Genomic DNA, 25115 nt, shown 5'->3' with positions numbered 1-25115 from the left:
TGACATTGTAGAAATAGGTTAGCTGTGTCTGAAATATGTTTAATTTGCGGCACGGTCTCTAAGAGGGGTATTGAATGAGTCAGGTAGACGCTGTCTGTGTAAATATTAAGTGGCTGACAAGGGAAAGCTGATAATGCTGCAATTATGGCTTGTAATTCGACTAGCTGAGCTGATGTATAAGTGGTTTGGAATTTGACAATTGTATTATTGTAGGTGTAAGCAGCGAGTCCTGTGGAAGATCCATCAGTGAAAATTAGTAATGCGTCATTGAGAGGTTCCTTACTGGTAATATGAGGAAATACAAACGCATGAAGTTTGCAAAATTGAATGACTTTGTTAGGTGGGTAATGGTTGTCAATTGTGCCAGTGTAAGAAGCGCAAGCAATTGGCCAGGCTTCTGTATTTTGTAACAGCCAATGGATGTGTGATTGAGTGTAGGGCTGTATAATGGTAGAGGGTTCTATTCCAAAGTATTTTCTACTGTTTTCTCTTCCCAAGATAATTAGATCAGCTATGGCATCATAATAAGGCAACAAAACCTTTTTGGGGGAGGAGGGCAGGTGTACCCACATAATGGGATTGTTTTGCCAGAATAAACCAGTAGGGGTCATTGCTGTGTTAAAAATGATGAATATTAATGGCTGAGAATAATCAATACTGGTAACAAATTGTGTTGTAATGGTATTTTCTACCCGTTGGAGTGCCGTTAATGCTTCTTTTGAAATGGACCTGGGGGATTTCAGATTAGAGTCTCCTTTTAATATATCGAAAAGAGGTTTTAACTCTCCTGTGGTAAGTTTTAAGTATGGTCGAAGCCAATTTATGTCTCCCAGTAATTTTTGGAAATCATTTAAAGTTTTTAGATGGTCACGACGTATAACGGCCTTTTGATTAATGATTTTGGGTCCATTAATTTGAAAACCAAGATAGGTATATGGATTTTGTAGTTGTATTTTTTCTGGGGCTATTTGCAGTCCGGCTGTTGTCAACTCTTGTTTGAGTTGGGCAAAGCACTGTAAGACTTGGTCACCAATTTGTCCTGCTATTAAAATATCATCCATATAATGTATAATATACATTTGTGTCCATATTTTTCTGACTGGTTCTATAGCAGCGGCTACATATTTTTGACATAAGGTAGGACTATTGGCCATACCCTGAGGTAAGACTCTCCATTGGTAACGTTTCATTGGCTGCCTAAAATTTGTAGATGGAAGACTAAAGGCAAACCTTTTCTGATCAGCAGGATGAAGGGGGATTGTGAAGAAGCAATCTTTAAGGTCAATAATGATTTTAAAATATTTTTGAGGAATCGCAACTGGTGAGGGCAGTCCCGGTTGTAAGGCACCCATAAGGACCATAGTGATATTTACTGCTCTTAAATCTTATAAGAGTCTCCATTTGTCAGATTTTTTCTTAATGACAAAGATAGGTGTATTCCAAGGGGAATTACTTTCTGTAATATGTCCTGCTAGCAGTTGTTCCTGCACTAACTGTTGGGCAGCACTTAGCTTATCATTAAGTAAAGGCCACTGATCAACCCAAACGGGCTCATCTGACTTCCAAGTAATGGGGTCAGCGCACTTTTGGGGTGCAGGTATGTCAATGGCCTGGGCTAAAAATTTCCAAACCCTTTTTTATCAAGTTGTCCTGAGACCGGTATAGGCTGTGGAATACCGTTTTCCTTTTTTCCAAGACCTTTACCAGGGGTGTATCCCTGAGTTAGCATTTGTGCAGTAACTATATCATTTGGGCTGCACATTATAATTTTCATTTGGGAGAGCAGGTCTCGTCCCCAAAGATTAACAGGTAAGTGAGGGATGATAAATGGCTTAATGAGGCCGGAATTTTTTTCTTTATCTGTCCATGTTAGGTATTTAGAACTTTGTTTAGGATTACTGCTTTGTCCAATTCCTCTCAGGTGAGTTAAAGTCTCTGTGGTAGGCCAATGAGAGGGCCAATCTTCTTGTTTAATGATGGTTACATCGGCCCCTGTGTCTATTAGCCCAGTAAATGCCTTACCATCTAACCATAAGGTTAGAGAGGGTTTTTGATTTGTAATTGGTTGCACCCAATATATATTTGACGATCCAAAACCTTTTGTATTCCTGTTAGAGTGTTGTATATTATTATCTGTTTTAACTAAGGGTAGCAAAACTAACTGTGCTATTCTAACCCCTTGAGGGACAGTAATAATGTTGTTAATAGCTCTGGCCATGATTTTAATTTCTCCTTCATAATCATTATCGATAACTCCAGGGAGGACTTGTAAACCTTTCATGGTGACACTACTTCCCAAGAGTAGCCCAAAAGTGTCAGGTGGTAAAGGCCCATATATTCCTGTATTTAAGGTTTGTGGTCCCATCTCAGGTGTTAATACTGTGTGGGAGGTGGAACTGAGGTCCAGTCCTGCACTTCCTGGAGTTGCTCTACTAAGTTTTGAAATGGATTGTTGCTGCTGGCTGGAACAAAGCTGACCGCCCCATATGCTTGTTTTGGGGCCTGGGGCTGGCCCCTCACCCCATTTCCCTGCTGAGACGATAAAGGATTTCCTTGACTATCAGTTTTAGATTTACATTCGTTGGCTCAGTGCCTTCCTCTTTTACACCTTGGGCAAAGGCCTGGAATTTTTGTTTCTGGATTTTTATTTTGGTTTTCATGGCAACCTTTTGCAAAGTGTCCTTTTTTACCACATTTAAAGCATCCCCCTTTATCTTTACCTTTGTTATTGAGGAAGTCTCTTACTGTTTGACCGCTAAAGGCGGCGGCCATTGCTAGACCCTGTTGATATGAGGGCCCAATATCTGAACAAAGGCGAATATATCCTGTTAAATCTGTTTTCTTTTGATAAGGTCTGATTGCCGCTTGGCAGGCGGGGTTGGCGTTTTCATATGCCAACTGTTTAACATAATCTACACCCGTTTCTGCATTTCCAAAAATTCTACCTGCCGTAGTCATGAGTCTATGTACAAAATCTGAGAACAGCTCATCTGGTCCTTGTTTGACTGCCGTGAGTGAGGCCCCTGGGTCTCCTTTAACAGGGAGTTTCCTCCAGGCTTTTGTAGCGGCTGCCTGGATTTGTGAAAACAAGCCAGGATCATATTGCATTTGGGCCTGAGTGTCTGCATAGTTACCTGAACCAGTTAACATATCAAAATCCCAGCCGTTTCCTGCCTGTTGGTTTCTTTTAGCTGTGTCCCTACAATTTTCAAAAAACTCTGACTTCCAAATTAAATGATCTCCCCCAGAAAGAACTGCCCTAAGGTATTCCAATCTGTAGGGGTGAGCCAGTTATCGGCTACAGATTCCACTATTGCGAGAGTATATGGAGCAGTAGCCCCATATTGAGAAGCAGCAGTTTTTAACTCTTTTATGATAGTGAAATCAAACCCAGTATGATGTCTCCAAGCTTGTCCTTGCCCATCTGTGGTTTCAGTAACTGGGAAGATGTCTTTGGGGGAGGAGTCTTCTCTATGTCGGCTAGCAACTAACCCCCCTCTTGGAACATGCTGTCCAGGCCGCTGAGGTGGGCGCAGGGAACCCTCCATAACATCCGGGTTAGGTATCTTTTCATTTCCTGTTTTTAATTTTTGGAGCCTAATTATCAATGATTGATGCAACTCCTCAAGTTTAATTTGTTCTTCTAGTTGAGCAATTTTTTGTTTTAATTCTTCTTTCGGATGTACTACTGCCATAACAATGGGCGCAGAAGCCCCATTACATGTCCCATTATATGGGGGCGGGCGTGGAGTAAAGGGAGGCCAGTCGGGGTTATGATATTTAGCCGCCTCTTCCTCTAAATCATCCCAATTTATGTCTGATTGATCAGGCTTATTAGTTTCTTCCTTTTTTTGAGGCGTTTGTAAAACTGGATATTTTTTCTGTTTGTTTTTGTGTAACATTTCTTTATCTGTTACAGAAGGAGACTTGACTTCCTCATCATCGCTCTCAAGGGAAATGAGATCCTCCTCCGTATCTTGCGGAGGCTTTGTGAGGTTAGAGCAGGAACTAACCTTTAGAATATGTTCTGTTTGAGCGACCGCGGCCATGACTTGTGGATCAACCTCCTTTTTATCTATCAAATCTTTAATGAGATTCCAATAAGAGAAGGCGGTCACAGGAATTTTTTCTGGCCCAAAAGTATTATAATAATCTTGAAAACAATCTCCTACTCTACACCATCTTTTAATATCAATAGTTCCTTCCTGTGGGAACCAAGGGCAAGTGTCTTTTACAAAATCAAAAAATTTAAACAAATCATTACCTTTAACCTTTACTCCTCGTATCTTTAAAGCCTCTTTTAATTGTCCTACATAGATTTGATGTTGACTTAATTCTTGTCCCATTTCGGACACGTCACTTACCTTCGATTCTGACGCGGCAGGTTCCCGTGGTGATCGGAGGAGTTTAGTTTCAGCTTGACGGTCGACCATTCTTTCGCGTCCTCTTCCTCACGGAATCCCTCGTTTCCAGGCTCCACGTTGAGGCGCCACGTGTCCTGTCCCGTGGGATCGTCAATGTAGGCCCTAGAAGAGGGAGTGGGAACTCGGGGGGACAAGAGACACGAGAAATGGAGACAAGACAGTATCCTGATCAAGTCTCGTTTATTGGTGGCAGTGTAATGCCTTATATAGACCGGCAGGGGTGGAGGTTGGGCCAGGGCGATGATGGTGGCCCTGCGGTGGGCGTGGCCAGGTAGGTCTCGGTTTCTTCGGTCGGATGTCATGTTGCGCCTGCGCCGTCGGTTGGTAATTTTCCCGGGCACGGGATGGCGCCTGCACTGTAAGTTGATCATTTTCCCGGGCGCGGGAAAATTGGTGATGAAGAACCAGGAAGAGCGCCATTTTGTACTGGCGTATGAGACAGCAGAACAGGGAAGAAAGTATATCTAGGGAGGAGGCATAAAGTGGAAATGTATAGAGCTCAGGCGTCAGTCGTCAGTTATAATTGCTATGGCCGGGCCACGCAGCTCCGGACAATTATCTATTCTGAATATTTCATATGTATACAATAATAAAATATGTGACCTTTTCTGTCTGGCTTCTTTCACCTAACATAATCACCTTCATGTTTGAAAGATAACTTTCTGGCCAGGCGTGGTGGCTCATGCCTATAATCCCAGTACTTTGGGAGGCCGAGGCATGTGGATCACCAGGTCAGGAGATCCAGACCATCCTGGCTAACACGATGAAACCCCGTCTCTACTAAAAATACAAAAAATTAGCCAGGCGTGGTGGTGGGCGCCTGTAGTCCCAGCTACTTGGGAGGCTGAGGCAGGGGAATGGCGTGAACCCGGGAGGCGGAGCTTGCAGTCAGCCGACATTGTGCCACTGCACTCCAGCCTGGGTAGCACAGCAAGACTCCATCTCAAAAAAAGAAAAAAGAAAGATAAGTCTCCTACATATAGGATTCTTTGTTGATAGTTTTTTTTTGTTTTTAATTTTTAGCTTTTGTAGAAACAGTAGGTGTATACTGTATGAGGTATACATTTATGAGGTACACATTTATGAGGTACATAAGATGTTTTGTTTTGTTTTGAGATGGATTCTCGCTCTGCCGCCCAGGCTGGAGTGCAGTGGCGCGATCTCAGCTCACTGCAAGCTCTGCCTCCTGGGCTCACGCCATTATCCTGCCTTAGCCTCCGGAATAGCTGGGATTACAGGCACCCGCCACCACCCCCAGCTAATTTTTTTTTTTTGTATTTTTTTTTTTTTTTAGTAGAGACAGGGTTTCACCATGTTAGCCAGGATGGTCTCGATCTCCTGACCTCGTGATCCGCCTATCTCGGCCTCCCAGAGTGCTGGCATTACAGGCGTGAGCCACCACGCCTGGCGAGATATTTTGATATAGGCATACAATGAGTAATCAGGGTAAATAGGGTGTCTATCCAAGCATTTATCCTTTGTGTTACAATTTACTCTTTTGGTTATTTTTAAACGTACAAATAAATTATTGTTGACTATAGTTGTCCTGTTGCACTATGAAATGTTAGATCTTATTCATTCTAACTGTGTTTGTACCTATTAACCATCCCCATTTCCCCCACCCACTATCCTTGCTAGCTGCTGGTAACCATTATTCTGTGCTCTATTTCCATGAGTTCAGTTGTTTTAATTTTTAGCTCTCATAAATAAGTGAGAATATGTGAGGTTTGTCGTTCTCTGCCTGGCTTATTTCACTTAACATAATGATCTCCAGTTGCATCCATGTTGTTGCAAATGACAGGATCTTGTTCTTTTTTATGGCTGAATAGTACTCCAAGGTGTGTATGTATCACATTTTCTTTATCCATCCGTTTCTTGATGAGCACTTAGCTTGATTCCAAATCTTGGCTATTGTGAATAAACAAGGAAGCAATAAATAAGGGAGTGCAGATATCTCTTTAATACGCTGATTTCCTTTCTTTTGGGTATATACTTAGCAGTGGGATTGCTGGGTTATATGATAGTTGTATTTTACTTTTTTGATGAACCTCCAAACGGTTCTCCATCTGGTTGTACTAATTTACATTCCCACCAACAATATATGAGGGTTCCTTTTTCTCCACATCCTGGCCAGCATTTATTATTACCTGTCTTTTGGATAAAAGCCAATTTAAGGCCAGGCACGGTCGCTAATGCCTGTAATCCCAGCACTTTGGGAGGCCAAGGCGGGTGGATCATCTGAGGTCAGGAGTTCAAGACCAGTCTGGTCAACATGGTGAAACCCCGTCTCTACTAAGAATACAAAAATGAGCCAGGCGTGGTGGTGCACACCTGTAATCCCAGCTACTCGGGAGGCTGAGGTAAGAGAATCGCTTGAACCCAGGAGGCGGAGGTTTCAGTGAGCCAAGATCGCGCCGCTGCACTCCAGCTTGGGCAACAAGAGTGAAACTCCATTACAAACAAACAAAAAAAACCATTTTAATTGGAGTGAGATGATACCTCACTGTAGTTTTGATTTGCATTTATCTGATGATCAGTGATGTTGAACACCTTTTCATATGCCTGTTTGCCATTTGTATGTCCTTTGAGAAATGTCTTCAGATCTTTCCCCCTTTTTAAATCATATTATTATTTTTTTCATAGAGTTGTTTGAGCTCCTTATATTATCTAGTTATTAATCCCCTGTTTGATGGATAGTTCACATATATTTTCTCCCATTTTGTGGGTTGCCTCTTCACTTTGCTAATTGTTTCCCTTGATGTGCAGAAGCTTTTTAACTTGATATGATCCCATTTGTCCATTTTCGCTTTGGCTACCTGTGCTTATGGGGGTATTACTCAAGGAACCTTTGTCCAGTCCATTATCCTGAGTTTCCTCAGTGTTTTTAGTCATTTCATAGTTTGAGGTCTTATATTTAAGTCTTTAATCCATTTTGATTTTATTTTTGTGTATGGCAAGATATAAGGGATCTAGTTTCATTCTTCTGCGTATGGATATCCAGTTATTGAAGATACTGTTCTCTCCCCAGTGTATTTCTTGGCATCATTGTTGAAAATGAGTTCATTGGAGATGTATGGATTTGCTTCTGGGTTCTCTATTCTGTTCCATTGGTCTGTGTGTCTGCTTGTTGTTATTCTTTGTTGCCGCTGCTTCTGACAGGATCTTGCTCTCTTGCTGTCTTGCTCAGGCTGGAGTGCAGAGGTGTGAACATGGCTTGCTGCAGCCTTGACCTCCCCGGCTTAGGTAATCCTCTTGCCTCAGCTTCCCGAGTACCACAGGTGCACACCACCATGCCTAATTTTTTATTTTTTTGTAGAGACAAGGTCTAACTATGTTGCCCAGGACTCAAACTCTCAGGCTCAAGCACTTCTCCCCCTCAGCCTCCCAAAGTGCTGGGATTACAGGCACAAGCTACCCTTCCTGGCCTATGTGTCTGTTTTTACATCAGTACCATGCTGTTTTGGTTATTGTAGTTTTGTAGTATAATCTGAAGTCAGGCTCCTCCAGTTTTTTTTCTGTTTGCTCAGGGTGGTTTTGCCTGTTCTGGGTCTTTTGTGGTTCCATATAAATTTTAGCATATTTTTCTATTTCTGTGAAGAATGTCATTGGTATTTTGATAATAATTGCATTGAATCTGTAGATTGCTTTAGGTAGTATGAACATTTTAATAATATTGATTCTTCTAACCCATGAGCATGGACTATCTTTCCATTTTTTTGTGTCCTCTTCAATTTTTTTCATCAGTGTTTTATAATTGTCATTGTAGAGATCTTTCAATTCTTTGGTTAACTCTTAGGGATTTTATTTTTAGCTACTATAAATGGGATTAATTTCTTGATTTCTTTTTTCAGATTGTTTGCTGTTGGCATATAGAAATGCTGTTGATTTTTCTATGTTGATTTTGTATCCCACAACTTTACTGAATTTGTTTATCAGTTCTGATAGTTTTTTTGCTAGAGTCTTCAGGTTTTTTTCAAATAGAAGATCATATCATATGCAAACAGGATAATTTGACTTCTTCGGATGCCTTTTACTTCTCTTATCTGATTTCTCTTGCTAGGATTTCCAGTACTATGTTGAATAACAGTGGTGAAAGTAGGCAGCCTCGTCATATTCCAGATCTTAGAGGAAAGGCTTTCTGTTTTTCTCCATTCAGTATACTAGCTGTGAGTCTGTCATATATGGCTTTTATCGTATTGAGGTATGTTCCTTCTGTACTCAGTTTTTGAGAGTTTTATCATGGAAGGGATGTTGAATTTTATTGAATGCTTTTTCAGCACCAGTTGAAATGATCATATGGTTTTTGTCCTTCATTCTGTTGATGTGATATATCACATTGATTGATTTGCACGTTTAACCATCCTTGCATTTCTAAGATAAATCCCACTTAGTCATGATGTATTATCTTTTTAATGTGTTGCTGAATTCAGTTGGCTAGTATTTTGAGGATTTTTGCATCAATGTTCAGCAAGGATATTGGCCTATAGTTTTATTTTTTGATTTTTTTATTTTCTGATGTGTCTTGGTCTGGTTTTCATATCAGGGTAATATTGCCCTCCTGGAATGAGTTTGGAAGTATTCCCTCTTCCTCTATTATTTGGAATAGTTTAATTAGGATTGGTATTATTTCTTCTTTAATTGTTCAGTAAAATTCAGCAGGGAAGCCATTGGGTTCTGAGCTTTTCTTTGCTTGACGACTTTTTATTACAGCTTCAATCTCATTACTTGTTATTAGTCTTTTCAGGTTTTGGATTTCTTCATGGTTCAATCTTGGTAGGTTGTATTTTCTAGGAATTCATTTCTTCTAGGTTTTCTAATTTATTGGCATATAGTTGCTCATAGTAACTTCTAATGATCCTTTGGATTTCTCCAGTATTGGTTATGTCTCTTTTTTCATCTCTGATTTTACTTATTTGGGCCTTCTCTTCTTTTCTTAGTCTGGCTAAAAGTTTGCTGATTTTATTTTTTCAAAAAACTGATTTTTTATTTTGTTAATCTTTTGTATCTTTTCTTCATTTCATTTATTTCTGCTCTGATCTTTATTTCTTTTCTTCTAATAATTTTGAGTTTGGTTTGCTCTTTTCTAGTTCTTTTAAGATGCATCATTAAATTGTTTATTTGAAGTTTTTCTTCTTGTTTGATGTAGGTCCTTATAGCTATAAACTGTCCTTTTAGTGCTGCTTTTGCCGTATCCTATGGGCTTTGATGTGTTGTGTTTCCGTTATCATTTATTTCAATAAATTTTTAAATTTTTTTCTTAATTTCTTCATTGACCCAGTGATCATTCAGGAGCATATTGTTTAATTTCCGTGTGTTCGTATAGTTTCCACAATTACTCCTTGATTTCTAGTTTTATTCCACTGTGGTTAGAGAAGATATCTTATATAATTTTAATTTTTTGAGTGTTTTAAGACTTGTTTATGGCCTAACATGGTCTATCCTTGAGAGTGATCCATGTGCTGAGGAGAAGAATGTGCATTCTGCAGCCACTGGATGAAATGTTCTGTATATATCTATTATGTCCATTTGGTCTGTAGTGCAGATTAAGTCTGATAGTTCTTTGTTGATTTTCTATCTGGATAATCTGTCCAGTGCTGAAAGTAGAATGTTGAAGTCTCCAGCAATTATTCTATTGGGTCTCTCTCTCTCTTTTACTGTAATATTTGCTTTATATATCTGAGTGCTCCAACGTCGGGTGCATACATGTTGACAGTTATATCCTCTTGCTGAACTGACCCCTTTATCATCATGTAATGACCTTATTTGTCTCTTTTTATAGTTTTGGTCTTGAAGTATATTTTGTCTGAGTATAGCTAGTCCAGCTCTTTTTTGGTTTCATTTGCATGTAATGTATTTTTCTATCTTTTTTCAGTCTCTGTGTGTCTTCATAGGTGAAGTGTGTTTCTTGTAGGCAACGGATTTTTAGATCTTGTTTTTTGTTTGTTTGTTTTTTTAAATAATACATTCAGCCACTCTGTCTTTTGATTGGAGAGCTTTACATTCAAATGTTAGTCCATTTACATTCAATGTTATTATTGATAAGTAAGGACTTAGTCCTGCTATTTTGTTATTTCCAGGTTGTTTTGTGGTCTTCCTTTCCTCCTTTCCTGTCTTCCTTTTTGGGAAGGTGGTTGTCTCCAGTGGTATGTTTTAATTTCTTGCATTTTACTTTTTGTGTATCTGTTGTATGTTTTTTGATTTGAGGTTGTCATGAGGCTTGCAAATAATATAACCTGTTATTTTAAACTGATGACAAATTAACACTGATTGCATAAACAGCCCAAGAGAAAATTAGTAAAAACTCTACACTTTGTCTCCCTGCTTTTTTAGCCTTTTGCTGTTTTTACTTTTTATTTATTTTATTTATTTATTTTTGAGATGGAGTCTTGCTGTTACCAGGCTGGAGCGCAGTGGCGCTATCTCGGGCGCGCTGCAACCTCTGCCTCCCAGGTTCAAGCAATTCTCCTGCCTCAGCTTCCTGAGTATCTGGGACTACAGGCGTGCGCCACCCCACACCCAGCTAATTTTTTTGTATTTTTAGTAGAGACAGGGTTTCAGCATGTTGGTCAGGATGGTCTCGATCTCCTGACCTTGTGATCCACTCACCTCAGCCTCCCAAGGGTTTGGGATTACAGGTGTGAGTGACCGCGCCCGGCTTGCTGTTTTTATTTATATTTTATTGTACTGTGTCTTGAAATATAGTTTTAGTTACTGATTTATTTATATTGATTAATCTTCTCATCTTTCTTTTTTTTTTTTTTTTTTGAGATGGAGTCTCACTCGGTCACCAGACTGGAGTGCAGTGGTGTGATCTCAGCTCACTGCATCCTCCGCCTTCCGGGTTCAAGTGATCCTTCTTCCTCAGCCTCCTGAGTAGCTGAGACTACAGGCATGTGCCACCATGCCCAGCTCATTTTTGTATTTTTAGTAGAGATGGCGTTTCACAATGTTGGCCAGAATGGTCTCAGTCTGTTGACCTCGTGATCTGCCTGCCTCAGCTTCCCAAAGTGCTAGGATTACAGGTGTGAGCCACTGCGCCCAGCCCGTTCTTCTCATCTTGCTATTCAAGATATGAGTAGTTTACACACCACAATTACAGTGTTATAACATTCTGCATTTTCTGTGTACTTTCTATTACCAGTGAGTTTTATACTTTCACATGATTTCTTATTGTTCATTAATGTCATTTTTTCAGGTTGAAGGACTCTCTAGCATTTTTTTGTAGGACAGGTCTGGTGTTGATGAAATCTCTCAGCTGTTCTTTGTCTGGGAAAGCCTTTATTTCTCCTTCACGTTTGAAGGTTATTTTCACCAGATATACTATCCTAACATAAAAGTTTTTTTCCTTCAGGACTGTAAATATGTCGTGTCGCTCTTTCCTGGTGTGTAAAATTTCCACTGAAAAGTCTGCTGCCAGACATATTGGAGCTTCCATTGGTATGTTGTTTCTTTTCTCTTGCTGTGTTTAAATGGATCCTTCTTTATCATTGACCTTTTAGGAGTCTGATTATTAAGTGTCTTGAAGTAGTCTTATTTGGTTTAAATCTACTTGGTGTTCTATAACCTTCTTGTACTTGAATATCAATATCTTTCTTCTAGGTTTGGAAAGTTCTCTGTTGTTATCCCATCGAATAAACTTTCTACCCCTGTCTCTCTACCTCCTCTTTAAGGCCAATAAGTCTTAGATTTGCCCATTTGAAGCTATTTTCTAGATCTTACAGGCTTCATTCTTTCTTACTTATTTTTCTTTTGTCTCCTCTGACTGTGTATTTTCAAATAGCCTATCTTCAAGCTCACTAATTCTTCCCTCTGCTTCATCAATTCTGCTGTTCAGTGACTGATGTGGGTGAGGGTGGTGGCTCATGCCTATAATCCTAGCATTTTGGGAGGCCAAGGCGTGAGGATCACTTGAGCCCAGGAGTTTGAGACAAGCTTGGGCAACATAGTGAGACTACCATCTCTACAAAAACATTAAAAACTTAGTTGGGTATGTGGCATGCACCTGTGGTCCCTGCTCTTTGGGAGGCTGAGGTAGGAGGATCACTTGAGCCTGGCAGGTTGAGGCTGCAGTGAGCCATGATCACACCACTGCATTCCAGCCTGGATGACAGAGACTCTGTCTCAAAAAAAAAAAAAAAAAAAAGAAAAAAAGACAGATGCATTCTTCAGTTTGTCCATTGCATTTTTCAGCTCCAGAATTTCAGCTCTATTCTTTTTAATTATTTCAGTCTCTTTGTTAAATTTATCTGATAGCATTCTAAATTCTTTCTCTGTGTTATCTAGAATTTCATTGAGTTTCCTGAAAACAGCTATTTTGAATTCTCTATCTGAAAGGTCAGAGATTTCTGTGTCTCCAGGATTGGTCCCTGGTATCTTATTGAGTTCAATTTGGTGAGGTCATGTTTTCCTAGATGGTCTTAATGCCTATGGATGTTTGTTGATGTCTGGGCAGTGAAGAGTTAGATATTTATTGCAGTCTTTGCAGTCTGAGCTTGTTCTACCTGCCCTTTTTGGCAAGGCTTTCCAGGTATTTGAAGGGACTTGGGTGTTTTGATCTAAGTTTTTGGTCACTGCAGCCATATCTGCATCAGGGGGGCATGCCAAGCCCAGTAACACTGTGGCTCTTAGACTCATACGGGTACCACCTTGATGGTCCTAGATAAGATCCAGAAGAATTCTCTGGAAGAATTATCTGGATTACCAGGTAGAGACTCTTGTTGTCTTACTTTCTCCCAAACAGACTCTGTGCTGAGCTGCCTGGAGCTGGGGGAGGGGTGACACAAGCACCCCTGTGGCCACCACCACTGGGACTACGCTCAGTCAGATGAAGCCAGCACAGCACTGAGTCTCACCAAAGGCCCACAGTGTTCACTGAAGGCCCTATCGCTCTACAATCAGCAGGTGGCAAAGCCAGCCAGTTTTATATCCTTACCTTTAGAGTGGCAAGTTCTGCCCAGCCACGGGCAGGTCCAGAGATGCCGTCCAGCAGCCAGGGCCTGGAGTCAGAAACCTTAGGAATCTACTTGGTGCTCTATTCTATGGTGGCTGGACTGGCACCCAAGCCACATGGCAAAGTCCTTCCCACTCTTCCCTCGCCTTTCCACAAGCAGAGGAATTTCTCCCCATGGCTACCACTGACCCAGGCCCATGGCAGGTATGGCCTGGCTACCACCAATGTTCACTCCAGGCCCAAGGCCTTTTCAGTCAGCTTGTGGTGAATGTTGCCAGGCCTGGGATTCCCCCTTCAGGGCAGCAAGCTCCCCTTCGGCCCAGGGCAGGTCCAGAAATGCTATCCAAGAGGCAAGGCCTGGAACTGGGGACCCCAAGAACCCAGTTGGTGCTGTACCCCACTGTGGCCAAGTTGGTACCTAAGCTGCAAGACAAAGTTCCCTGTACTTTTCCCTCTCCTTTTCTCAAGCAGGAGTCTCTCCCTGTAGCCACCATACGGGAAATGTGCTGGGTCACACCTGAAGCCAGCACATCTCTGAGTCTCACCCAAGGCCCATGGTGAGTAGTACCTGGCTACCACTGCTGGCTGTTCAGGGCTCAAGGGCTCTTTAGTCAGTAGGTGATGAATGCTGCCAAGATTGAGTTCTTCCTCTCAAGGCAACGGGTTACCTTTTGGTCCAGGGTGTGTCTAGAAGTTTCATCCAGGAGCTGGCGCATGGAATGGGGGCCTCTGCCTGGTGTCCTATCATACTGTAGCTAAGCTGGTATCCAAAGTGCAAGACAAAGTCCTCTTTACTCTTCCCTCTACTCTTCTCAAGTGAAAAGAAGGGGTCTCTCCTGGAGTTGCGAGCTGCACTACTTCAGGTTAGGGAAAGAGTGGCACAAGCACTCCCTTGGCTACCCTGGCTGGTGTCTCACCAGGTCCCATGCCCCTCTAGTCCACTGGCTCCAAGCCCAGCACAGCACCAGGACTTGCCCAGGAATTGCAATTCCTGTGGCCTAGACTGCCTTTCAAGGTCACTTAGGACCCTAGAGCTCTTTAGCCCATGGTGGTGAGGCTTGCCGGAATTCAGGTTCCTACTGCTACAATGGACAATTCCCCCAGACTGGCTAGGGATGGTCTAAATACTTCTGATGTCGGCACCAACTGAGTTCTCCCCAGTGTTGCCTTCTGCTGTGACGGGGCACCACTGAGTTCCAGTGCAAAGTCCTACAATCACTCTTGGTCTCCCTCCTCCAGGAGCATAGATTCTTTCTTACCACCATATGACCACTGCTGGAGGATAGGGATGGAATGGCATCAGCAATTCAAGACTGTCTTTCCTATCCTCCTTAGTGCCACTTTCAGTGATGTGAAGTTAAAACCAGATACTGTGATTGCTGACCTGATTTTTGGTTTTGATGAAGATGCTTTTTTGTGTGGATAGTTGTTCAGTTTGGTGTTCCTGTGGGGAGGATGATCAGTGGAGTCTTCTATTGGGCCCTCTTTCCCTGCTTCCTCTCTGATAGTTTTTTTGTTCTTTCAGAACATCTAATATGTTGTCCCATTGCTATTTGTCCTCCATTGTGTTTGATGAGAAGTCAGCTATTAGTTTTATTGTGGTTGATGAAGATGATAAATTGTTTTCCCTTGCTGTTTTCAAGATGTTCTCTTTATATTTATTTTCAACATTTTGACTATGATGTGTTTAGGTGTGTATCTTGTTGCATTTATCCTACTTGAAATTCATTGAGCTTGAATATGTACATTAATGTTTTTCATGAAATGTGGGAAGTTTTCAGTCATTATGTCTTTGAATATTTTTCTGTCCTTTTCTCTCTCCTCTCTAACTTACACTAAATTATGCATATGTTGATGCACTTATTGCTCTAACATTTCTGAGTCTACATTCTTTTTTTTTTTTTTTTTTTTTGAGATAGGGTCTCACTCTGTCACCCAGGCTAGATGCAGTGGCACAATTATAGCTCACTGTAACCTTGAACTCTTGGGCTAAATCAGTCTTCCCACCTCTGTCTCCTGAGTGGCTAGGACTATAGGCATGTGTCAGCACACCTGGCTGATTTCTTAAATTTTTTGGTAGAGATAGGGTCTCACCGTCTTGACCAGGCTGGTCTTGAACTCCTAGCCTCAAGTGATCCTCCCACCTTGGCCTCCCAAAGCACTGGGATTACAGGCATGAGCCACTGTGTCCAGCCTGTATTCATTTTTCTTTGTCCTTTTTTCTGTCTTTTCTTCAAATTGCATCATTTTTGTTGATCTGTCTTCAAGTTTACTAATACTTTTTTCTGCCAACTCAGACCACCCTGAAGCTGTGAGAAAGTCTCAGCCAGGCCAAAGGGGAGTTGCTGACCAAAGCTTTCCCACTGGAGGAAAACCATATCAGGTGTAATAGTCCAGACTTTAATAGCCTCACTATGCTGAGCCTGTGGCTGGAAGCAGTGTTGGGGTATCATGACTTCAGCATGGCTGTTTGCCAACTATGCTTCTCACAGTGGATTCCCTTAAAAAGGATTTGAGCACCACGCCTTCATAGCTGCCAAAGGATGGCCAGATCTGGCATGAACATATTAATCTGTTAGTATTACACTTGACTGCCTGTGATAGAAAGCCCAGATAACCTTTGCTTAAACAAGATAGAAGTTTATTTATCTCTCATATTGAAGTTCAGCACTGATCCTGTAGCTCCAACGGGCAGAAAACAAAACGCTTTCTCCTTCATTGCTCTACCATTCTCAGTTGTTGACTTCTGCCTCATCTCAAATGGCTGTATTTGCTCTAACCATCACATTGACTTACCATTCTACAAGAAGGTAGAAGCTTGGGAGAAATGGTATACCTCGTGCTTTTATGCTCACTTATCAGCAGTTGCATGCAGTACTTTCATCTCACTCTTCAGAACTTTATAATATAAACATATTAATACTTATTTCAGCAGACCATGTGCCTGGCCAGAAATTGGGAAGACAGAATAAATAATGGAATAGAAGAATAACAGGGGTTGCTACAGTATTGCACTGTTGGGATTTTCTTCTTAGGCTTATGTTTCCCTTTAGCTTATTCATTTCGTTATGAATTTTAAAATTTCAGGCTGGTTATGGTGGCTCACACCTGTAATGCCAGCACTTTGGGAGGCGGAGGCAGGCAGATCATTTGAGGTCAGGAGTTAAGAGACCAACTTGGCCAACATGGGGACACCCCGTCTCTACTGAAAATACAAAATTTAGCTGGGTGTGGTGGTGTACGCCTGTAGTCCCAGCTACTTGGGAGGCTGAGGGAGGAGAATCATTTGAATCCAGGAGACGGAGGTTGTAGAGAGCCAAAATCACGCCACACTGCACTCCAGCCTGGGTGACAGGGAGAGCCTCTATCTAAAAAAAAAAACAAACCACAGATATGTACTACTTTAAATATTGATTAGTTTTAATGGTTTTTCCTAGTTTGGGATGTTTATTTTTCTTCATTAAACTTACTAAATATTTGGCTAATTCATTCTTCTTAAACTATCAACTTTTTTTTCTTTTAAGAGACAGGGTTTTGCTCTATTGCTCAGGCTGCTGGAGTGCAGTGGTGAGATCATGGCTCACTGCAGCCTCAAACTCCCAGGCTTAAGCAGTCTTCCCGCCTCAGCCTCCCAGGTAACTGGGACTATAGCCACGTACCACCATACACGGCTTTGATTGATTGATTGATTGATTGTAGAGATGGGGTTCTGCTGTGTTGCCCAGACTGGCCTTGAACTGGCCTCGAGCAGTTCTCCTACCTCGGCTTCCCAAAGTCATAGAATTACAGGCGGGAGCCACCGCGCCTAGCTCCAGCTTTTAAATATGGAGATTTATGTAGATACAAGTTCTAAATTTTTCACTTTAAATTGTTTCTATTTTTGCATTTACTAAATTATTTTTCTCAAGTATTTTCTTCAAATGTATTTTAATGACTTCTTTTTTTTTTTTTTTTTTTTGAGACGGAGTCTTGCTCTGTCACCCAGGCTGGAGTGCAGTGGCCGGATCTCAGCTCACTGCAAGCTCCGCCTCCCGGGTTCACGCCATTCTCCTGCCTCAGCCTCCCAAGTAGCTGGGACTACAGGCACCCGCCACCTCGCCCGGCTAGTTTTTTGTATTTTTTAGTAGAGACGGGGTTTCACTGTGTTAGCCAGGACGGTCTCGATCTCCTGACCTCGTGATCCGCCCGTCTCAGCCTCCCAAAGTGCTGGGATTACAGGCTTGAGCCACCGCGCCCGGCCTTTAATGACTTCTTTTGGGATTCTTTTACTCTTGAGCTAGGGGCAATTAGGATTTTCTTGTAAAATCTTTGGTGCTGATTTTTAAAATTTATTTACTAGTTTAATGATCTGATCTCTTGAAGAAAATACAACTTCCTGAGGAAAAAGTCTGCAGCTGAGGTAGTCCCAGCAAGAGTGTGTCTTATGTGCTCATGTCCTTCCCTGTAATTGGTGAAACTATTATACCAGCGCCAGATTTTCACATCATGCTTTCTCCTCAGTCCCACTTCCTCACTAAGTGCTTTATCCAAGCTTATTTGGATCTTCCTGCCAGATAAGAGGAAATATTAAAAGCCCCTGGATTTCAGGTTATTTTTCCCCTGACAAATTGTTACCAGGGCATATTTTTTTCATGGTTGTCTCTGAGATTCTATCTGTGGTCCCTTTTCCAGTATATGTAAACTCTTTAAGCAATCAGATCCCATTTGCATGGCTGCAGACACATACTACAGGCTGATGACCAATAAGTCTTCATTTCCAATGTGGATTTCTCCTGATCTCATGAACAATATGTCCAACTGCTAAATCAGTGGCTATCTACAATTGCATGTCCCACCATACCACAGATTTCACCTATCATTCTGTCCCCTGCTTCTGCTTCCATCTAAGCCTTGCTTTCATTTTTTTCCTGCCTTTGGTATCTTTTGAGATCTCAAACCACTTAACTTGGTTAAAGTTTTATTTTTCCATTTCTTTCACACTCAGGATAAATTGGTACCTAACATCTCCCCTTTAACTCACGGTAGATAATAAAAACATGTGCTTGCTAAATCAGTGAATGAACATAAACTGACAGCAGGCTGCTAATATGATGGGCTTTTAAAATAACCTCTGATTAATACCAGAACAAGGTTCAATATATTTTGTTTACAATCACCTAAGATGGATACTTCAGATTGAGTGGGAGTGTGTTGTTACAGGGAACAGTGACATTCAAAGATGTGGCTATTGACTTCACCCAGGAGGAGTGGAAGAGATTGGATCCTGCTCAGAGAAACCTGTACCGGAACGTGATGCTAGAAAACTATAACAACTTAATCACAGTGGGTAAGAATAATTCACTATATAATTCAAACTCTGGTAAGAAAGTACCTTCCCCCCTACCCCCCTAGTGTTTCTGAAATATGTGGACCTTTTAAATATTAGAGTGAGCTTGCCCCTGGGATGCTTTTGCTCATGTGAATGTCCATGCTGCAGTTTTCAGAACAAAAGGAGACAGCATCCCTAGAAGCCACATTTTCTTGTCCTTTAGAAAGCCTGGTTTTCCTGGGCCAGCCTCAATTTTTGGGTGGTTCTTTGTTCCTAGTAGTATGTATGCACAGATCTATGTAACTTCCCTTTGACAGGCTATCCATTCACAAAACCTGATGTGATTTTCAAATTGGAGCAAGAAGAAGAACCATGGGTGATGGAGGAAGAAGTATTAAGGAGACACTGGAAAGGTAAGTGGAAGGGAACCAGACAGGTGAGGAGAGGTCAGGGCCCTATTAATGATTAATCAGTGAATGGTTGATCCCTCTAAAATATTCTTCAAAGATATTTTCAGAGCTTGGCACGATAGTTCATACCGATAGTCCCAGCACTTTGGGAAGCCAAGGTGGAAGGATTGCTTGAGTCCAGGAGTTTGGGACCAGCCTGGGCAACATAGTGAGATCTCATCTCTAAAAAAAAAAAAAAGAAAGAAAAATTAGGCATGGCGCCGTGGCTCGCACCTGTAATCTCTGCACTTTGGGAGGCCGAGGTGGGCAGATCATGAGGTCAGGAGATCAAGACCATCCCGGTTAACACAGTGAAACCCCGTCTCTACTAAAAATACAAAAACTTAACTAGGTGTGGTGGCGGGAGCCTGTAGTCCCAGCTACTCGGGAGGCTGAGGCAGGAGAATTGCTTGAACCCGGGAGGCGGAGGTTGCAACGAGCCAAGATCACACCACTGCACTCCAGTCTGGGAGACAGAGTGCGACTATGTAAAAAAAAAAAAAAAAGCCAGGTGTGGTGGCACACGCTTGTGATCCCAGCTGCTTGGGAGGCTGAGGTGGGAGGATCACTTGAGCCTAGGAGGTTGAGGCTGCAGTAAGCCATGATCACAGCACTGCATTCTAGCCTGGGCAACGGAATGAGACCCCATCTCAAAAAATATATATATTTTTTTTTTTTCAGAAAGCTGTAGACCTTTTGTGTGTGTGTGTGTGTGTGTGACAGAGTCTCACTCTGTCACCAGGCTGGAGTACAGCCACGTGATCTCGGCTCACTGCAATCCCCGCCTCCCGGGCTCAAGGGATTCTCCTGCCTCAACCTCCTGAGTAGCTGGGACTACAGGCCCCTGCCACCATGCCCTACTAATTTTTTGTATTTTTAGTAGAGACAGGGTTTCACCATGTTAGCCAGGATGGTTTTGATCTCCTGATCTCGAGATCTGCCCAACTTAGCCTCCCAAAGTGCTGGGATTACAGGCGTGAGCTACCGGGCCCGGCTTTTTTTCTTTTTTTCCTTTGAGACAGAGTCTCACTCTGTCACCAAGGCTGGAGTGCAGTGGAGCGATCTTGGCGCACTGCAACCTCTGGCCCCTGGGTTCAAACGATTCTCGTGCCTCAGCCTCCTGAGTAGCTGGGACTATAGGCATGCACCACCACACCCGACTAATTTTTTGGTATTTTTGGTAGGGATGGGGTTTCACTATGTTGGCCAGGCTGGTCTTGAACTCTTGACCTCAAGTGATCCACCTGCCTCGACTTCCCAAAGTGCAGAGATTACAGGCGTGAACCACTGCGCCTGGTCTGATGTATACTTTTGTAATACAAAAGTGACCATTGATGCAAACTCTTTTATAAACCTAAGATGTCATTTCTAGATACCATTCTTAATTTCTTTCCTCAGAACTTAGAGATCTGGTTGGCTTTCTTACCTGTGTGCTAGATACCAACCTTTCCTAATAAGTTTCCAGCCTTACTTTGATAATCATTCTGTTATTAACATCTTCGGGAGTACCGTCCACCCTCATATACAGGATCCTTTCTTTTTGCATACATTCACTAATTTGCAGTCATTAAATTAAACCTACTGACATTTATAGGCCCTTACTTTCTCTTCTTTTTTCTGTTCTAAATGTCTGAAATATACAGTCATACTTCTCACTGTATTTTTAGGTTTTGCTCTCATACTTCAATAATCACTACCATACTTTTATTTCAATAAAAGTTTTAAGTCAGTGCAGATTTATTGGTAGCTCCCATTTTCTGATACATTTGTCATGTGTATACGTAAGTGTATATAATGTATGTGTGCATATGTATACACACACATATACATATATACACATACATATATATGTCCATATACACATATTTTGAATTTTATAAAGTCATTTTTGCCCTCCAAAGAGACTGTAATAATTTATATTTCTACCAGTACCTTCAATGTAGTCTGTTAGCATTTTAAAATATCATTGCCGGCCAGGCGTGGTGGCTCACGACTGTAATCCCAGCACTTTGGGAGGCCAAGGAGGGCGGATCACAAGGTCAGGAGATCGACAATCCTGGCTAACACAGTGAAACCCTGTCTTTACTAAAAATATAAAAATTAGCTGGATGGGCCAGGCGCGGTGGCTCAAGCCTGTAATCCCAGCACTTTGGGAGGCCGAGACGGGCGGATCACGAGGTCAGGAGATCGAGACCATCCTGGCTAACACGGTGAAACCCCGTCTCCACTGATAGCCGGGCGAGGTGGCGGTCGCCTGTAGTCCCAGCTACTCGGGAGGCTGAGGCAGGAGAATGGCGTAAACCCGGGAGGCGGAGCTTGCAGTGAGCTGCGATCCGGTCACTGCACTGCAGCCTGGGTGACAGAGCGAGACTCCGTCTCAAAAAAAAAAAAGAAAAAAAAAAAACAAAAATTAGCTGGATGTAGTGGTGCATGCCTGTAGTCCCAGCTACTTGGGAGGCTGAGACGAGAGGATCGCTTGAGTCTAGGAGATGGAGGTTGCAGTGAGCTGAGATCACACCACTGTATTCCAGCCTGGGTGACAGAGGAAGACCTTGTCTCTAAAAAAGAAAAAAAACAGTGCCACTACAGTATACACACAAATGATAAGAAAGCAAAATAGCCTTATTGCTGATATGGAGGAAGTTTTAGTTGTCTGGGTAGAAGATTAAACCAGCCACAGCATTCCATTAAGCCAAAGCATAATCCAGGACAAGCCCCTAATTATCTTCAAGCCTTAGAGGTGAGGAAGCTGCAGAAGAAAAGTTTGAAGCTAGCAGAGGTTGGTTCATAAGGATTAAGGAAAGAGGCCATTTCCACAACATAAAAATACAAGGTAAAGCAGTAAGAGCCAATGGAAGCTGCAGTAAATTATTCAGAAGATCCAGCTAAGATTATTGATGAAGGTGGCTAACTAAACAATAGAGTTTCGATATAGATGCAACAGCCTTCTATTGGAAGAACATGCCATCTAGGACTTTCACAGCTAGAGAGGTGAAGTCAGTGGCTCACTTCAAAGGTTCAAAGGACAGACTGACCCTCCTATTAGGGGCTAATGCAGGTGGTGACTTTAAGTTGGAGCCAATATTCATTCGCCATTCTGAAAATCCTAGGGCCCTTAAGAATTATACTACATACACCCTGCTTGTGCTCTATAAATGGAATAACAATGCCTGCATGGTAGCACATCTGTTTACAGCATTGATTTGCTAAATATTTTAAGCCCACTGTTGATACCTACTGCTCAGGGGGAAAAAAAAAAGTTCCTTTGAAAATATTGCTCATTGACAGTGCACTTGGTCACCCAAGAGCTCTAATGGAGATGTACAAGGAGATCAGTGTTGGTTCTCATGCCTGCTAATACAGCATCCATTCTGCAGCTCGTGGATCAAGTGTAATTTTGACTTTCAAGTCTTATTATTTAAGAAATACATTCTGGGGGACGGAGCAACATGGCCGAATAGGAACAGCTCCAGTCTCCAGCTCCCAGCGCGAGCGACACAGAGGACAGGTGATTTCTGCATTTTCAACTGAGGTACTGGGTTCATCTCACTAGGGAGTGCCAGACAATCAGTGCTGGTCAGCTGCTGCAGCCCGACCAGCAAGAGCTGAAGCAGGGCGAGGCATCACCTCACCTGGGAAGTGCAAGGGGGAAGGGAATCCCTTTTCCTAGCCAGGGGAACTGAGATACACAGCACCTGGAAAATCGGGTAACTCCCACCCCAATACTGCGCTTTACCAAGGGTCTTAGCAAACAGGCACACCAGGAGATTATATCCCACACCTGGCCGGGAGGGTCCCACACCCAGAGCCTCCCTCATTGCTAGCACAGCAGTCTGCGATCTAACGGCAAGGCAGCAGCGAGGCTGGGGGAGGGGCATCCGCCATTGCTGAGGCTTAAGTAGGTAAACCAAGCCGCTGGGAAGCTCGAACTGGGTGGAGCTCACAGCAGCTCAAGGAGGCCTGCCTGTCTCTGTAGACTCCACCTCTGGGGACAGGACACAGCTAAACAACAACAACAACAAAAAGCAGCAGAAACCTCTGCAGACGCAAACGACTCTGTCTGACAGCTTTGAAGAGAGCAGTGGATCTCCCAAAACGGAGGTTGAGATCTGAGAATGGAAAGACTGCCTGCTCAAGTGGGTCTCTGACCCCTGAGTAGCCTAACTGGGAGACATCCCCCACTAGGGGCAGACCGACACCCCACACCTCACACGGTGGAGTACACCCCTGAGAGGAAGCTTCCAAAGCAAGAATCAGACAGGTACACTCGCTGTTCAGCAGTATTCTATCTTCTGCAGCCTCTCCTGCTGATACCCAGGCAAACAGGGTCTGGAGTGGACCTCAAGCAATCTCCAACAGACCTACAGCTGAGGGTCCCGACTGTTAGAAGGAAAATTAACAAACAGGAAGGACACCCACACCAAAACCTCATCAGTACATCACCATCATCAAAGACCAGAGGCAGATAAAAACCACAAAGATGGGGAAAAAGCAGGGCAGAAAAGCTGGAAATTCAAAAAATAAGAGCGCATCTCCCCCTGCAAAGGAACGCAGCTCATCGCCAGCAACAGATCAAAGCTGGACGGAGAATGACTTTGATGAGATGAGAGAAGACGGCTTCAGTCCATCAAACTTCTCACAGCTAAAGGAAGAATTACGTACCCAGCACAAAGAAACTAAAAATCTTGAAAAAAAGAGTGGAAGAATGGATAACTAGAATAATTAATGCAGAGAAGGCCATAAACAAACTGACAGAGATGAAAACCATGACACGAGAAATACGTGACAAATGCACAAGCTTCAGTAACCGACTCAATCAATTGGAAGAAAGAGTATCAGCAACTGAGGATCAAATGAATGAAATGAAGCGAGAAGAGAAATCTAAAGAAAAAAGAAGAAAAAGAAATGAACAAAGACTGCAAGAAGTATGGGATTATGTAAAAAGACCAAATCTACATCTGATTGGGGTGCCTAAAAGTGAGGGGGAAAATGGAACCAAGTTGGAAAACACTCTTCAGGATATCATCCAGGAGAACTTCCCCAGCCTAGTAGGGCAGGCCAACATTCAAATTCAGGAAATACAGAGAATGCCACAAAGATACTCCTCGAGAAGAGCAACTCCAAGACACATAATTGCCAGATTTACCAAAGTTGAAATGAAGAAAAAAATCTTAAGGGCAGCCAGAGAGAAAGGTCGGGTTACCCACAAAGGGAAGCCCATCAGACTAACAGCAGATCTCTCTGCAGAAACTCTACAAGCCAGAAGAGAGTGGGGGCCAATATTCAACATTCTTAAAGAAAAGAATTTTCAACCCAGAATTTCATATCCAGCTAAACTAAGTTTCATAAGTGAAGGAGAAATAAAATCCTTTACAGATAAGCAAATGCTTAGAGATTTTGTCACCACCAGGCCTGCCTTACAAGAGACCGTGAAGGAAGCACTAAACATGGAAAGGAACAACTGGTACCAGCCATTGCAAAAACATGCCAAAATGTAAAGACCATCGAGGCTAGGAAGAAACTGCATCAACTAATGAGTAAAATAACCAGTTAATATCATAATGGCAGGATCAAGTTCACACATAACAATATTAACCTTAAATGTAAATGGACTAAATGGTCCAATTAAAACAGACAGACTGACAAACTGGATAAAGAGTGAAGACCCATCAATTTGCTGTATTCAGGAGACCCATCTCACATGCAGAGACATACATAGGCTCAAAATAAAGGGATGGAGGAAGATCTACCAAGCAAATGGAAAACAAAAAAAAAAGCAGGGGGCCGGGCGCGGTGGCTCAAGCCTGTAATCCCAGCACTTTGGGAGGCCGAGACGGATGGATCACCAGGTCAGGAGTTTGAGACCAGCCTGGCTAACACGGTGAAACCCCGTCTCTACAAAAAAATACAAAAAACTAGCCGGGCGAGGTGGCGGGCGCCTGTAGTCCCAGCTACTCAGGAGGCTGAGGCAGGAGAATGGTGTG

The 25115-nt window shown here is 42.5% G+C and overlaps 1 protein-coding gene across 35 annotated transcripts in view; it reads left to right on the top strand.

Moving 5' to 3' along the window:
- Nucleotides 1–25115, top strand: part of ZNF569 (zinc finger protein 569) — a 107991-nt gene that overhangs the window by 69238 nt on the left and 13638 nt on the right. For 21 of the 35 annotated variants that reach the window (XM_077982406.1, XM_077982404.1, XM_077982405.1 and 18 more), the window contains 2 exons: nucleotides 18574–18700; nucleotides 19000–19095. In XM_077982406.1, the coding sequence (XP_077838532.1) occupies nucleotides 18574–18700; nucleotides 19000–19095 (223 nt within the window). Of the gene's footprint in view, nucleotides 1–11775; nucleotides 11862–15671; nucleotides 15758–18573; nucleotides 18701–18999; nucleotides 19096–25115 lie in introns of all 35 variants that reach the window. The other 14 variants (XM_077982416.1, XM_077982402.1, XM_077982419.1 and 11 more) reach the window with 4 other exon arrangements.

Source organism: Macaca mulatta, chromosome 19 (genome assembly GCF_049350105.2).
Source record: "Macaca mulatta isolate MMU2019108-1 chromosome 19, T2T-MMU8v2.0, whole genome shotgun sequence".
NCBI classification, from domain to species: Eukaryota; Metazoa; Chordata; class Mammalia; order Primates; family Cercopithecidae; genus Macaca; species Macaca mulatta.
Note: the sequence above shows the minus strand (reverse complement) of the source record. Positions and strands in the feature narration are given on the sequence as shown.